The sequence below is a fragment of the Megalobrama amblycephala genome, linkage group LG19 (genome assembly GCF_018812025.1).
Source record: "Megalobrama amblycephala isolate DHTTF-2021 linkage group LG19, ASM1881202v1, whole genome shotgun sequence".
NCBI classification, from domain to species: domain Eukaryota; kingdom Metazoa; phylum Chordata; class Actinopteri; order Cypriniformes; family Xenocyprididae; genus Megalobrama; species Megalobrama amblycephala.
Genome location: NC_063062.1, coordinates 18,829,687 through 18,845,824, shown reverse-complemented (window position 1 = coordinate 18,845,824; position 16,138 = coordinate 18,829,687). Strand labels below are relative to the sequence as shown.

General features: G+C 35.3%; 1 protein-coding gene across 1 annotated transcript; it reads left to right on the top strand.

The window, feature by feature from the left end:
• Window positions 1-161: 161 nt before the first annotated feature.
• On the top strand, window positions 162-12,991 carry pdcd10a (programmed cell death 10a). The gene is made up of 8 exons (XM_048168136.1): window positions 162-314; window positions 4,145-4,313; window positions 6,548-6,601; window positions 8,533-8,650; window positions 9,288-9,414; window positions 10,865-10,943; window positions 11,108-11,190; window positions 12,429-12,991. Exons 2-8 carry the CDS (start codon window positions 4,224-4,226, stop codon window positions 12,508-12,510), a joined length of 633 nt encoding a protein of 210 aa, XP_048024093.1. The 5' UTR covers window positions 162-314; window positions 4,145-4,223; the 3' UTR covers window positions 12,511-12,991.
• The last annotated feature ends 3,147 nt before the right edge of the window (window positions 12,992-16,138 follow it).

The window sequence follows — 16,138 nt, the reverse complement described above, 5'->3', positions numbered from 1 at the left end:
CGCCAGTCTTTTGACAGCACGTAGTAAGCTTTAGAAATGGCGGTCGTGGGAGTTGTAGTTCTTTGTCAAAATTATGCGCATTACTTTGCACCGTTTGAAGTCTTTTAAAGGACTACTAAACGTCACACCTCACGCCTCGCCGTTCTCTGATTGGTGCGCACCACCGCATAGCTCCGCCCCTCATTCTTCAGATTGGTCATGCAGAAAACTTCCGTCTTTAGCGAGCGATTCCAATCCTCACTGAAAGGAAAATATTCAAAAGAGTTACCGAGCTCATCGGCAGTCAAATAAACATCTATACGAGCTTCACACAGGTAGGAGAGGCTAAAAAACACACTTTTAAATTTAACCTTGAATTAACGATGACGTTTCGCTGCGGTTTCTATGAAAATAATTTGTGTTGGGACTAGCAATCACCTAGCTAACAGAGACTTTAGCAATCCAGCTAATCAGAGCCTCACAATAGATCACAAAGTAAGTAAAGTAATGATGTTTTAATTTGATTTATTGTGTTTTATACAAGGCCAGGAAGCCCGTCTCAGATCAGTAATTACCAGGCGTCAAGTTCTAATGGAGAGTAAATCAGTTTTGAAGGCAGTAAAAGCAGGCCTGCTGAAGACTGAGAGAAAATATAATAGGAATTTACTCAATCAGCTTGAGAATGACACAGTTTAAATGTTACACAGCCTTTGGTCTTATACCAATCATTCATCAGAATCAGGTTAGATGGCTGTTAGAACGTTACAAATGTTGAAACGTTGATATCCTGAATCTGTTTCAGACGTTAGAATCAAGCTGCTGTTACAGTTTCACACAATTGCAGTTTTGATAAATATGATGACGTCACAGTTGGGTGTAAACCTGAAACATCTTGACAGCTTAAATCAGGCATCAGAATCTGTTTTGATGCCATTATCCACTTATGTAAGAGTCAGATATAGTTCAGTGTATAACGACTTTTATGCGTTTATGCTGTGTGAGGAAAAATAGCTGGATTGATTAAATTGAAGTGAAGGAGACCTATCATATATATATCAAATATTTGTATACGTTTGTTGTTACAAATTGTGTGTGTGTATATGTATATATATATATATATATATATATATATATATATATATATATATATATATATATATTTTTTTTTTTGTTACAATTGTATAAATTTTTAATACTAAGGGTCCTTGAATTGTATGAGAATCCCTGGCTCTTTGAAAGTTGAAGGAAAAAAAAAAAAAAAAAAACATTCTAGAGCGACATTGACGACTAAATTTTTTGTTAACTGACCAAACTTTGTCAGTTTAAAAATGCTTGAATGGAAGAAATTATTGTTTTTAATCACAATACAAACAATTTTTTTTTTTTTTTTGGTGTGTATTTACTGAAAAGCTGAGCTGGAAAATGACTGATGGAAAATGTTCCTGCTCAGAAAAATGTGTTGATTTATTACTGTAACAAGCATTAAAGGTGCCCTAGAATCAAAAATTGAATTTACCTTGGCATAGTCGAATAACAAAAGTTCAGTACATGGAAAAGACATACATTAAGTTTAAAACTCCATTGCTTCCTCATTCTTATGTAAATCTCATTTGTTTAAAAGACCTCCGAAAAACAGGCGAATCTCAACATAACACCGACTGTTACGCAACAGTCGGGATCATTAATATGTACGCCCCCAATATTTGCATATGCCAGCCCATGCTCAAGGCATTACACAAGGGCAGCCAGTATTAATGTCTGGATCTGTGCACAGCTGAATCATCAGACTAGGTAAGCAAGCAAGAACAATAGTGAAAAATGGCAGATGGAGCAATAATAACTGACATGATCCATGATATCATGATATTTTTAGTGATATTTGTGAATTATCTTTATAAATGTTTCGTTAGCATGTTGCTAATGTACCGTTAAATGTGGTTAAAGTTACCATCGTTTCTTACTGTATTCACGGAGAGCCGTCGCTATTTTCATTTTTAAACACTTGCAGTCTGTATAATGCATAAACACAACTTCATTCTTTATAAATCTCTCCAACAGTGTGTAATGTTAGCTTTAGCCACGGAGCACTATCAAACTCATTCAGAATCAAATGTAAACATCCAAATAAATACTATAACTCACATGATCCGACGCATGCATGAAGTATGCATGACGAACATCTTGTAAAGATCCATTTGAGGGTTATATTAGCTGTGTGAACTTTGTAAATGCACTGTATTATCGTCGAGAGCTCGAGGGGCAGGGAGCGCGTGATTTAAAGGGGCCGCAGCCTGAATCGGTGCATAGTTAATGATGCCCCAAAATAGGCAGTTAAAAAAATTATTTAAAAAAAATCTATGGGGTATTTTGAGCTGAAACTTCACAGACACATTCAGGGGACACCTTAGACTTATATTACATCTTGTAAAAACTGGTTCTAGGGCACCTTTAAGAGCTGATTTGTGACAGCTAGTCAACATCAGATTGAAAAACCATCATGCTCTAACATATTCAAGCATAATAATGTATAAAAGCTGCTTTTTAGATGTATAGAGCATGACAGTATTTATATAATTACAGGCACAGCATTATGAGGTACTAAAAAGACTGAACAAAGTGCTTAATTAGTATGTAATCAAAATTACAACAGTGCAATAAACAAAAACGAGATGACCTATTGTCATGCATAGCTGCGTTATTATTTTATATTGTGGTGGTTTACAAACTTCCCTCACTTTACAGCGAATATCTAGTTTCACTTTAAATTCACTTTTTTAATCTTCAGTGCATTATAAGTTAAAAACTTCACAAACTTCCCTCACTTTACAGTGAATATGTAGTTTCACTTTAAATTCACTTCTTTAATCTTTATTATAAGGCATTATAAGGTAAAAATGTAGTATAGGTGGATCTGATTCAGGATTCACCCGTGTTAGGGTGTTACCCATTTCAGTGCCAAGGTCAGACTCTGACTAGAGACACTACAGGAATCAGGTGTTGGTTGGCCTTTGTCAAGAGGAAAAAGGTGAGTCATAATAATGCATATGTAACCAGGCAACCATGTTTTATAAGAGGAGTGGTGGTATTTCCAACCATTAAGTGAAGCAACAGCCTGCTCTATGTGAAGACGTCACAGTGATCCCTATGAATGTCACCCAGATAAGGCTGCCTCCCACAGCGGGGCCAAAGGCCTTCCGATCAGGTGGGAATGACTCACGGCCTCCTGTCCATTAGCCTGAATCGGCGGCATTGAGATAAGCGTGCCTCGCTTTCAATGGTTTGTAAAGTTCCTTGTAGCTTGAGAGAAACTGTGACCTTCTGCAGATAACAAGAAGCGCTATTGTTTCACACTTGTTGGGTGAAGGAGTAAACACTTTGGCATGTTGTTGTAGACTTTGAGAAGAAATAAAGTGACTTAAGGCCCGTTCACACCAAGGACAATGACTATATAACTAATAATCATTTTTTGAGAAGTTCATACCACAATGATGACTGAATACTGAAGAGTGATATTGTTTCACAGACTGTGATGATGCTTTTCCACAGTTGCCAACATAAATCTAGCAAAGAGTTTATTATTTTCATATTTATGAAAAAAATAATGTACATTTATAGCACTATACTTTGTCATTTCTTACCAGCAGATTTAACGTCATTCTTCTGACCACTAATCAGTCTCTTTTTTTGGATTTTTTTTTTCTTTTGCTATTGGGGCAAATGGGAATGCAAAAGTTATATTTGTTGTAGTTTCCCTTTACCACTATAGAAGTTTAACCAACTATGATGACTTCTGCTTCTGGGAACTCTGGAAATGTGAAAAGGGTACATTTGTTGAATTCAGTAATGTGTACTTAAAATTATCCTTACAATCTGTGTTGTCTTTGGGCTGTACAACCTGAGTAGGATAATTCAAAATATAACATTATCATCATAAAGTCATGGGCGCACCATCCAGGAAATAGCCTTTATTTTTCTTACACTGGCCACGTGTCTCATACCTTTAATCTTGAGGGGCCCAAATCGCCTAAATCTCACCGAAAACTTGGCGCTTTCCCATGGCTATCACGTCTACCTTTGAACGCAGGTTGAAAATGTCATTTCCTTACTTGTGAAATGGAATCCTGCTACCCTTTTATAATCTCTTCCTCATTGGTGCCCCTTTCAGAGATCGTCTGGGCCCCCCTCATCCCGAGCCCCCCAGGAGTGAATGACGCTCCCCCCGTCCCTTCCGTGCCCTGACGAGGATGACAATGGAAGAGATGAAGAATGAAGCGGACGCAACCTCGATGGTATCCATGACTCTCTACGCTGTGATGTACCCTGTCTTCAATGAGGTATGGTGGTTAGTTTCCAGTAGGAGAGAGTTCAGTTATGGTTTTGTTGACATAGACCAAGGATCAGGATTAGGATTAGTGCAAATGATGCACACCCACATGTTCAGGAAGGTCTGAGGAAGTGTAGTCACACTCATTTTACAGCACTGCTAGTTCTGGTTGTACTTATATTATTTTAACGGACAAGCTGGATGCTGAAGTTATCATCTGGCTGGCCAGAATCTTTGAATATTTTTGAATGTTTTTAAAATAAAATGGCAAAAAGAAGTTCATATTATAGAATCCATTTTACTTAAAGGTGCACTATGTAATATTTTTGCAGTAAAATATCCAAAAACCACTAGGCCATTGTTACATATTTTGTTTACTTGAGCACTTTCAATATCCCAAATGTTTCACAATTTACAAATAGTTGGAGAAAATTGCAGTTTTAACCAAGGCTCCGGGACGTGTGAGGAGTCGCCTGTCAATTGCGTCATATCTGCGTTACCCCTCGGTTTTATTTTGTAGAAACCATGGAAACACCAAAGACGCTTTAATATATTACACATTTTAATAGACAAGGGAACAACTGTTTTGATATATTTATGGACAGAAAACAAATTGTTATATAGCTCAACACGTTTAGTCTTATTGTTTAAATCTAATTTTCTTGATTTTTTTGCGAGTACCATGCTTTACCATGCCAAAAACAGAAAAAGCACATGCCTTTAATTAGTTTTTAATTCATATCAGCAAAATTGGTGATTTTTGTAAAATGCAGTCTAATGCTGCCAAACTGCGGGATGTGTTTGATAAAAAGAGTTATTAAAAGCACAATAATCCGCACAAGAGATGCTTTCCCAAGACGACTTTCTGTGCTCCGAAACGGACCGCAACTAGACAAGCAAATTATACTTTGGGCTTCGGGTGTGCGTCTAAAAGATCAATACACACAAAAATATGTCAAAATGACCAGCTTGGGGAGTATTCACTTAAACACAGTCCAATAAACCTCGGATGCCACTTGGGCCATTGATATTAATCAAACAACAAAAGACAGAGAAAATCACTCACTGCTCTTAACTGAATAACTTTAGCTTTAACAAGCATTAATATATCAATTTATACAGTGAAGATTGCACAGTATTATTTAAAATTTTGAACAGTAAAGTTAATAGACGTTCCTGAAAAAAATTAAATATTTGTTATATTGTATGTTATCTTATGCATATAAAACTCTAAAAATGCCTGCACACTGATGCATTTATTTTACATTTCAGAATATATAAAGCGATGTTAATTCTTAATTTGTTTATTTATTTTTAATAACAAAATATAGCAAAAAGAACCAATAAGAATACAGTTAAAGTACCGAATCGATAAGCAGTATTGTTCAGATTAGTAATACCGTTAAAAAATTAACGATACCATCCCTTTTCCTGTCACATTTTATCATATTTTTTGTAGCTAAATAAATGTTTTGAGTTAAGTATTAAATGTAGCTGTTTTTCCCAATATTCTGTTTTAATAATTTATTATCATCATTGATTTTCTACTCAAGAAACATTTATTATTATTATCAATGTTGAAAACAGTTTAATATTGTTTAATATTTTTGTTTTAATTGATATATTTTTTTTAGGATTCTTTGAAGAACTTTCAAAAGAACAGCATATTACATACTTTGCTACATGGTACATTGTAATTTGAGATAAATTTTGGGGTTGTATTTACTGCAAAAATAGTTCTGTTGAAATATATAATGTTACAGTCATAATATTTCTGTCAAACCCTATAATGGAGTAGATTATGGTTGAACACACTATGCTGGACTATTAACTTTGGTGATTTTCTTTCTTCAAGAAGAGAAATGCAAATATAGTACTGTCTTCTAAAAATCTGATAACCATTAAAGTTGTCCCATTTTATAACAAAATAAGTACGCTGACTCAATAACATTGGCTAACACTGGAACATTAAGCATGTCATATTCTTTAGTCATAAATGATCTTCATACTCACTTATGAGCACAGTTAACACACAGCACACATGCTTTTTACACAGTCTACATGTGCTGCTGTGGATTAATTCATGTCTCTTTAATTAGAGGCAAAATCTACACCCACGACCAACTATATTTCCATTTTAATGTGGTGATAATGACTATGCATAACGTATGCAACACTAAAACCAAACAACCTGTTTTATCTGGCAGTAAATTAAGATGGCTTGTGTGTGGGTGTGTGTTACAGCTGGAGAGAGTAAATCTGTCTGCAGCACAGACTCTGAGAGCAGCTTTCATAAAGGTGAGTAAACATGCCGTGATTCTGTCATTACCTGATTGACAAAACCCTACACTCTTCGGCTTGATTTTTTTTCTTCGTAGTATATTTAATTTGTCAGAAAATCACCTTCAGACAATCTGAATTTTAACTACCTCAAGGTAAAATCAAAATGAACTCCATAAACTTGTTTAATACCCATTCCTGGTCTTATTGCGCATGATTCATCAGTGCATGTTATTTCAATGTCTAATGTAAAAACTTGCTCCACCTCTAAAACAAATTTCCTTTCCTGCTGATGTCACCAAGGCCAGAAAGTAATGTTAGTCAGAAATCAAAAAGCTATTTAGGGATTAGTTTCCATCTGTTTCCATTGATCTCTTGAGAAAAGAGTTAAATGTACTTAGTAGGCTTAGATGAAAAATCTAAAGGTGCAATCTTCATTTTCAGCAACTTTGCCTATCCTGATACACCTGAAATAAACTGTGCTGATAGGCTAAGGTAGCCAATCATAACAGGACATTGGCACACAAAGATTACATTTCAAACATACATTAGCAAAACGGCCAGTTTAATCCTAAATTCTAAAGAAAATTGGTCATGAGTTGGTCTTAATGCAAGTAACCTTGACTAACATTTTAAGTAGACCATAGGGGAAAAATAAAATGCTACAAAAGCATCATTTAAGTTTTGATTCAGAGTCTTCAGAATCAAAGAGCTTTGTAAAATTTCAGCAAAAAAAAAAAAAAAAAAAAAATGGCGCAGACTGCTTTTGCTGTCTCAGCAGCACCATTTCTGCTCATGGCTTTGAAATATTGTTGTGCAACAGTAATAAATTAATGTTAGAAGACAAGTTTATTAATCATGAAAGCATTTTGACATGGTTATCTTTTCCTGATAGTAATATACACAAGTTTATTTGTCTTAAAGGGGTTAGTTCTGTCATTAATTACTCACCCTCATTTTGTTCCACACCGGTAAGACCTTCGTTCATCTTCAGAACACAAATTAAGATATTTTTGATAAAATCCGATGGTTCAGTGAGATAATTAACACTTTCAGTGCCCAGAAAGCTACTAAAAACACATTTAAAACAGTTCATGTGACTACAGTGGTTCAACCTTAATGTTATGAAGCGTTGAGAATACTTTTTGTGCACCAAAAAAACAAAATAATGACTTTATTCAACAATATCTAGTGATGGGCGATTTCAAAACACTGCTTCATGAAGCTTTGAAGCTTTACAAATCTTTTGTTTTGAATCTGTGTTTTGAAGCGTGTATCAAACTGCCAAAGTCATGCCCCCCAGTGGTGAACCATTGAAATTTCTAAACATTTATGATGTAACAAAGCTTCGTCTGCTGAAATCACGTGACTTTGGCAGTTTGATACAGGCTCCGAACCACTGATTCGAAACAAAAGATTCATAAAGCTCCGAAGCTTCATGAAGCAGTGTTTTGAAATCGTCCATCACTAGATATTGTTGAATAAAGTCGTTATTTTGTTTTTTTGGTGCACAAAAAGTATTCTCGTCGCTTCATAACATTAAGGTTGAACCATTGCAGTCACATGAACTGTTTTAAATATGTCTTTGGTAGCTTTCTGGACATTGAAAGTGTTAATTGTCTTGCTGGCAATGCAGGCCTCACTGAGCCATCGGATTTTATGAAAAATATCTTAATTTGTGTTCTGAAGATGAACGAAGGTCTTAAGGGTGTGGAACGACATGAGGGTGAGTAATTAATGACAGAATTTTCATTTTTTGGGTGAACTTACCCTTTAAGTTTCAATATAAGAATAGTATGTAGATCAAATTATGAAACTCTTATTAAAACAAATATTGTTTATTGTTAGGTTTTCCTCTTCATAATTTGGCGCTTAAAATGTTAAATATCAGAAATGCTTTATTTGTTGTTGTTTTGGATTGATTTGTGCTCTTTGTTTGTCCATGTCAGGCAGAGAAGGAGAACCCTGGACTGACTCAGGATATTATCATGAAAATTCTGGAGAAGAAGAACGTGGACATCAACTTCACAGAGTCTTTATTACGCATGGCTGCCGACGATGTTGAGGGTGTGTTTGAGTTTTTACATATTTGAAGACGAGAAGAACATGCTTGTATGGTATGGTTTGCAATGCAAAGTCTTGTTAAAGTTGCAGCCTCGTGCCTCTAGGTGGAGCTGTTTCCCCATGAATTAAAACAGTAATGACTAATGTATTTTCCCCTCATAATTTAATTTCTTCCTTTTTGCAAGTGTTTTTGACATGTTCAGATGTATTCCACTAATGAATGCACAGAAACGCACTGGGTTTCTGGGTAATGCTCATTTTTGTTGATTTAAAATGTAAAGAATACTAAATGTACCTCCAAATTTAATCCAAGCCAATTGTAAAATCCTTGTTTTGCTCTTCCTACTGTAATCTATCCTTGTGTACTTTGTGTTTATGAGGTGCCTAATTGTGTTTACAGGATAATATAGAAGTTTCTGCTTTGTTACATTTATAGAGCCATCTGCAGTGCATTTAACATTTCAGCATTTGTTCAATAGCATGTATTATGGTCTCAATTCAGATGGTTGTCCATTATGATTGGCCATTAAAAGTAGTTAAAAGTTCTATTATGTCACATTTTAATGAGTAGGTCATTAGAATTGAACTGTTGTTGCCATGGTGACTGAGTGTTTCTTGTGGGCGTGTTCTTTGTGTGCAGAGTACATGATTGACAGGCCCGAGCGGGAGTTCCAGGACCTGAACGAAAGAGCTCGCGCACTGAAACAGATCCTCAGCAAAATCCCTGATGAAATCAATGACAGAGTCCGTTTCCTGCAGACAATCAAGTGAGAACATATTCATGCTCACATTCACACATTTAATAACAAAAAAACTCACTTGCCTTTTTTTTTTCCATTTGTGTCATGACTTTCGTATCATTTCGTCAGTCTTTGCTTGCACACTTGCCCTGACAGAGTTTCTTTTTGAAGTATTTATTTAATCTTTAAAGAAATGTCTGGCTCATGTTTCACTCTAAAATCAAACGAAAAAAGAAAAAATAGGACATATTTGAGATTATAAAATGAAGCCTGAAGAGCAGTTAGATCTGTTTTCTTTTTCCTGATTTTTCTTTCTTTTTCTTTTTTTCCATTAGACTTTTTTTCCACCCAGTTTTAAAATGTAAGAATTTTGACAGTTGTGAGCAGTAACAGTAAAATCTTAAAGGTGCCCTAGAACTTTTTTTTTTAAAGATGTAATATAAGTCTAAGGGGTCCCCTGAATGTGTCTGTGAAGTTTCAGCTCAAAATACCCCATAGATTTTTTTTAATTAATTTTTTTAACTGCCTATTTTGGAGCATCATTATAAATGAGCCGATTCAGGGCTGCTGGCCCTTTAATTGCTCGTGCTCCACGCCCCAAGAGCTCGCACTTGCCTTAAACAACATAAGAAAAAGTTCAAACAGCTAATATAACCCTCAAAATGGATCTTTACAAAGTGTTCGTCATGCAGCATGTCTAATCGCGTAAGTACAGTGTTTACATTTGGTTATGAATGAGTTTGATGGTGCTCCGTGGCTAACGGCTAATGCTACACTGTTGGAGAGATTTATAAAGAATGAAGTTGTGTTTATGAATTATACAGACTGCAAGTGTTTAATAATGAAAATAGCGACGGCTCTTGTCTCCGTGAATACAGTAATAAACGATGGTAACTTTAACCACATTTAACTGTACATTAGCAACATGCTAACGAAACATTTAGAAAGACAATTTACAATATCACTAAAAATATCATGTTATCATGAATCATGTCAGTTATTATTGCTCCATCTGCCATTTTTCGCTGTTGTTCTTGCTTTCTTACCTAGTCTGTTGATTCAGCTGTGCACAGATCCAGACGTTAATACTGGCTGCCCTTGTCTAATGCCTTTAATAATGTTGGGAACATGGGCTGGCATATGCAAATATTGGGGCGTACACCCCAACTGTTACGTAACAGTCGGTGTTATGTTGAGATTTGCCTGTTCTTCGGAGGTCTTTTAAACAAATGAGATTTACATAAGGAGAAGGAAACAATGGAGTTTGAGACTCACTGTATGTCATTTCTATGTACTGAACTCTTGTTATTTAACTATGCCAAGATAAATTAAATTTTTGAATCAAGGGCACCTTTAAGTATTCACCACAATTACTTTTCCCCACTGATGGTCATAAATATGGCTTATGAGTGGAAAAGTCACATGTCTCAGACATTGATACAATATGTCTGAACATTTGTTTAATTGGTGTCTACAGAGATATAGCCAGTGCCATAAAAGAACTACTGGACACAGTGAACAACGTCTTTAAGAAATACCAGTACCAGAACAGAAGGGTGAGTGAGTGACAACACACACACACACACACACACACACACACACACACACACACACACACACACACACACACACACACACACAGTCATTATTAAATCGATGCAGCCAGTATACTGTCTCACTTACTGAAGGAAGAAATGAAAATGGCTTTGTGTTTTTTCAGGCACTTGAGCATCAGAAGAAAGAGTTTGTGAAACACTCAAAAAGCTTCAGCGACACTCTGAAAACATACTTCAAAGACGGAAAGTATGGAAGTTTTAAGAATCGCCCATTATCTTCACTGCACTTCACTCTTTTTTTTATTTTGTTTCTTTTCTTTTCTTGCCAAAGTTGTTTTATCTCCATATAAATTCATAATGGGTAGTTCTTGGCTTAATTCTTGTCATCTTTTGTGCTTCCATCAGAGCATGCCATGATATTTAACACAACAAAGAACTAGTAAATTGAATTTGATTTGGAAATTAAATAACAATAATATGCATAGATGAAATTATTGTCACACAGTACTTCTGGATTTTTCAGAAAAGCAGCGTTGCGGTTCCAATGATCTGTTAGGAATTAAATAAATGGCAGTGATGTTTGATCATTTTAATTAAAGTTACAGTGATAGCTATGTTTTTTTTTTTGTTAACAACCAATTTCAACATAACTAATTATTGCGTAGCATTTAATATTATTCTCCATAAAATGCATGGAGAAATGTGGCATATTAAAGTAAAAAATATAAGTTAAAAGTACCCTTTAGAGACACGTGTGATATGCATTTGACAATAAATAGTAGTATTCAAAAGTTTAGGGCCAGTAAGATTTTTATAAAATGTTTTGTTTTAACAAAGGCTGCATTTATTTGATCAAATACAGTAAAAACAGTAATATTGTGAAATATTATTGCAATATCAAATAACTGTTTTTTATTTAAATATATTAAAAAATGTAATTTATTCCTGTGACGCAAAGCTGAATTTTCAGCATCATTACTCCAGTCTTCAGTCACTAATTTTCTTCTCTACATTTATAATTATTATCATTGTTGAAAACAGTTGTTCTGCTTAATATTTTTGTGGAAACTGATACATTTTTTTGCAGGATTCTTTGAATAGAAAGAACAGCATTTACAAAATAGAAGGCTTGTAAAGCTTTACTCTCTTTGTGCTGTCTTTACTGTCACTGTTGATCGATTTAATGCATCTATGCTAAAACTAACTATCTTACTGACTGCTTTTAAACAGTAGTGTACCTTATTAGCACTGCGAGACTTCAAAAATTATAATCATTTGAGCAGTTGCGACAATAATGATGGTGGTTTATGAACTCACAATTTGTATAAAATTTTTGTCTTTCCATCTTTTTGGAAATGGCATTTCACCCACACTGCACTTTTCAGCTCATTTTGTAAATGAGCTGCATAACATTTGTAATATCACCTGTAACATTAATGTGTTCAGATCTAATTCGTATTCCTTCCCTCTCCACCTTTCTTCCAGGGCAATAAACGTGTTTGCCAGTGCCAACCGGCTCATCCACCAAACCAACTTGATACTGCAGACCTTCAAAACTGTCGCGTAGGAGTCGTAGAAGTGTATTTTTTTTAATAACCTTTATATGAACAATGTAAAAAAAAAAACACACACATTTGGACTGTAATTTATGATTCTTTTCTCCTGGCAGTAACACTTAAGGCAGGATGGCTTCTATTATGGTTTCTAATCCCATCTAAATCTAATCTGCTTCATGAGCTGGAGTGACCGCCCAGTGTTTCTCATATCCTGAGCTTTACAGTCACACTATCGCTGTATCGCTGTAGACTCTCTTGCTTGCTTTCTCCCTCTCTCTAGCTTCCGAAGTGTTTTTGTTCTGTCCGGTCAGTCCAAGAGAAAGCCAAATGCCTGGGGGCCTTAATGGTGAGGGACACGGGGTGTTCCAGACGTGCTTGTAAATGCTGGGGTTTAGCTGTCTCCTCTGATGCTTTGAACTTGAATGAAAGATGTATATTTAATAGATATTTGGTAACAGAATTGTTCAAATAAACAGCACATGTCAAACAAAAGTTGTTTGGATTTGTTCTTTTTAAAAATTATTTTTAGTCCCCATTAAGCATTAAGAATAGCTAAGGTAAGAATTACTATTCCTACCTTAAAACTATTACTCGCACTTATGGTTAAGGATTTTTCAAGGCCCCTAACCTCCAGTATTAAACTTTGGGTGCACATAAATGATACTTTATTCATGCTAATACTTTGGAAGGAAAAAAAAATGGATGTGGAAAAACTGATATGGGCATGCACAAATTTTATATTTGACATTTCTGAGCTAATTTTGGATGACTTCTAACCGTATTTGTCAGTGAATTTTAGGATTGGCTTCGACACAATGAATTTAGCATCTGGCGTGCCTATAATTTCTTGAAATGTCCCTGAATGGTAAATAATCTTTGGTTTTATGTGGTGTCGTTCTAAGCAAAGAAATTAGACAAATTACATTTTTTTTTAATGTCTGTACTGAGATAAACTAATCAATGTTTCTTAATGTGTTTGCTTTGGCTTATTTTATTGTTGAACAAGATCCAATCTTCACTTTAATAATTATTTTTAACAGTTGCAAATTGTGTCCAAAGTGTGTGAAGCTACTGCTATAAATTTAACTTTAACCATTGTTGGGGAAAGTTACTTTTAAAAGTAATGCATTACAATATTGCGTTATTCCCTAACAAAAGTAACTAATTGTTAGTTAGTTACATTTTATGGAAAATTAGGTTATGTTACTTTTGTGTTACTTTTTCTCACCTGGGCTTGGCATGCTTGTTAACAACAACAAAAAGTTCTATTTTTGCAAATGTAATGGTCCGTTCACAAAAAAAGTTAAATGAATAAATCTCAGGCTGAAGGAAATGCAAATTCACACCTGGCCCTAAACAGTAGATGGCACAGCTCAAACCTTTCAGATGTGCAGCCGTTCTGAATTGCAGGAGAAGAAAGTTCAACACTCTTACTTCAGCCATAAAAAACAAAAAATGAAACAAATATGAGGTCATTTTTGCTTATTAGTATGGTTGAATTGGATCATCGAAGGTCAGCAGCAAAGACATTGGTTAATAAAGTGACATTAAGTACATAAAGTATATTTGTGTTATTTAACATTCAATTATTACAGGTTTGTGTAATATTCTGAGTTTGTTTTTCACAATTTTTATTCATTTTGAGGAATACTGCCCACATTTATTCTAGAACAACCATCATGTTTACACTGCGCACACAATGCCTCTGCTTACTACCGATTTCTCTCAACATGGAGACAGGAGAGGTGTCAGTCAATAAATTAAACAAAGTAACTTGCGTTACTTATTTTAAAAAGTAACATATTTTGTTCAAATTTAAAAGTAATCTGTTACTCATTATTTAAAGTAATCTGATTACATAACTCACGTTACTTGTAATGTGTTACCCCCAAAACTGACTGTGTTGGGAATATTGTGCTCTGGTCTCTAACATGCTCTTTTCTTCTGAATGGAGAAATATGTGAACATATACACAGTCTTCACTCACTCGTATCCTGGTTTAAATGAGACATACCCAGGGCTTTGAAAGAGGACTGGTAATGAAAGGGTAATATGTGTAGGCTTTGACATTGCTGACAGTTTCCTCATTCTGTCTGGACATACTCCTACTATTTTAAATCAACTTCCTCTCATTCAGCCTAGGAACTGAACACAAGACCTTGGAGCTTTTTGCACCATACTACTGTTTAAACAAACATGTGCTTTCCTATCCTGTTTACAATATACTTCAATATATTTCAACTGCCACAGACCCTTTTGCTTATGATTGGGTTACTGGAGACGTTGTAAAGTGTCTTTTGAATTCTTTTAGGAACTTAGGGTTCTATAAGTTCTTCAGAATACTGCCCTATTTGAAAACATGCCTAGAGTATCTTTAAAGGGTTTTCATCAGTGTGGCATTTCGAAGACCCTTCAAGATGTTTTCATGTTTATAGTGTTCTTCCATTCCTTTATGATCTTGATGCTTGAGAACCTTTATATGGTCCAACAAAGTTATTTTATCTCTATTCCTTACCTTTAGGATCTTAATCATTTTAAAACTGCCCTTCTAAAAAAGTTTCTCTAAAGTTTTCTGCCAAGTATCGATCTAAAAATCCTCAATGTTCCCTCAAGTTATACTTTTATATAGTTGGTTTTCTTTACATTTATGATCATTGATAACTTGAAAACTTCTTCAAGGTTTCAATCAGTGTGGCTTTATAAAGACCCTTGAATGGGTTCATATTTACAGTGTTTCTTCCTTCCCCATTATAATTCTCACCTATAGATTCTCCAAAGGACATTCTGAATGATCTTAAATGGTCCAACAAAGTAATTTTTTAATAATATGTTTCTTCCTTCCTTTTATTCTGCTAATGATTTAAAAGCTCTTTTTAAAAGGGTGTCTTAAGTTCTCCAGATATTTCTGCCAAGTTCCAATCTGAAGACCCTCAATGGTCCCTCAAGTTATCTTTTCATTTATGATATTTCTTCCTTTCTTGATGATCATTGATACCTTGAGACCTTCAGAGATCATTCAAAGGATTCCATCATTGTGGCATCCTAAAGAACCACAGATGGGGCCATGTTTTCATGTTTAATGTGTTGCTTCGGTACCTTGAGAAACAATCTTTGAAATGACACCATACAATAAGATGGCTTTGTTTTGTAGTTCCCATAGATTTGACTTAGGCTCCCGGAAAAGTGTTCTGCGATGTACTGTGTGCCTACATTTTATTCAAACAACTTCCAATACTGCAACACAAGAGATTCATCGTAAGCCAATACTTGCACTGTTCTGGAATATGTGTTGTACCTATTATACTGTATGCTTTAGTCTCCTGCAGTGGAGCGGTTTTGCCATTCCTCTTAAGGTTCTTCTTTCCATATAGTCAGACTGCAGTGTATCAGGATCTTACTACCATCCCTTATTCACAGCATGTCCTACTGTTTCTCCTCAGGTGTTCTCCCTATTGCTGTAATGCATAATGCATGTTCTCCCTGTATGAACTCTAGGCTCCATGTCCCAGAGCAACTTCCCCCCTCTTCACTGCACTTTGATTGACAGCTGTTATGGGCCGAAACCATGGAGACCGCGAGTGTTTGGAATATCTCCTGACTGCAGAGGACCTTGTGAATACGCCAAGGCTCTTGTTGTGA

Coding starts and splice junctions, on each gene's coding strand:
- pdcd10a (XM_048168136.1), top strand. CDS start 4,224: ATGACAATGGAAGAGATGAAGAATGAAGCGGACGCAACCTCGATGGTA. Junction 8,651..9,287: donor GGCTGCCGACGATGTTGAGG/GTGTGTTTGAGT, acceptor CTTTGTGTGCAG/AGTACATGATTGACAGGCCC. Junction 10,944..11,107: donor ACCAGTACCAGAACAGAAGG/GTGAGTGAGTGA, acceptor GTGTTTTTTCAG/GCACTTGAGCATCAGAAGAA.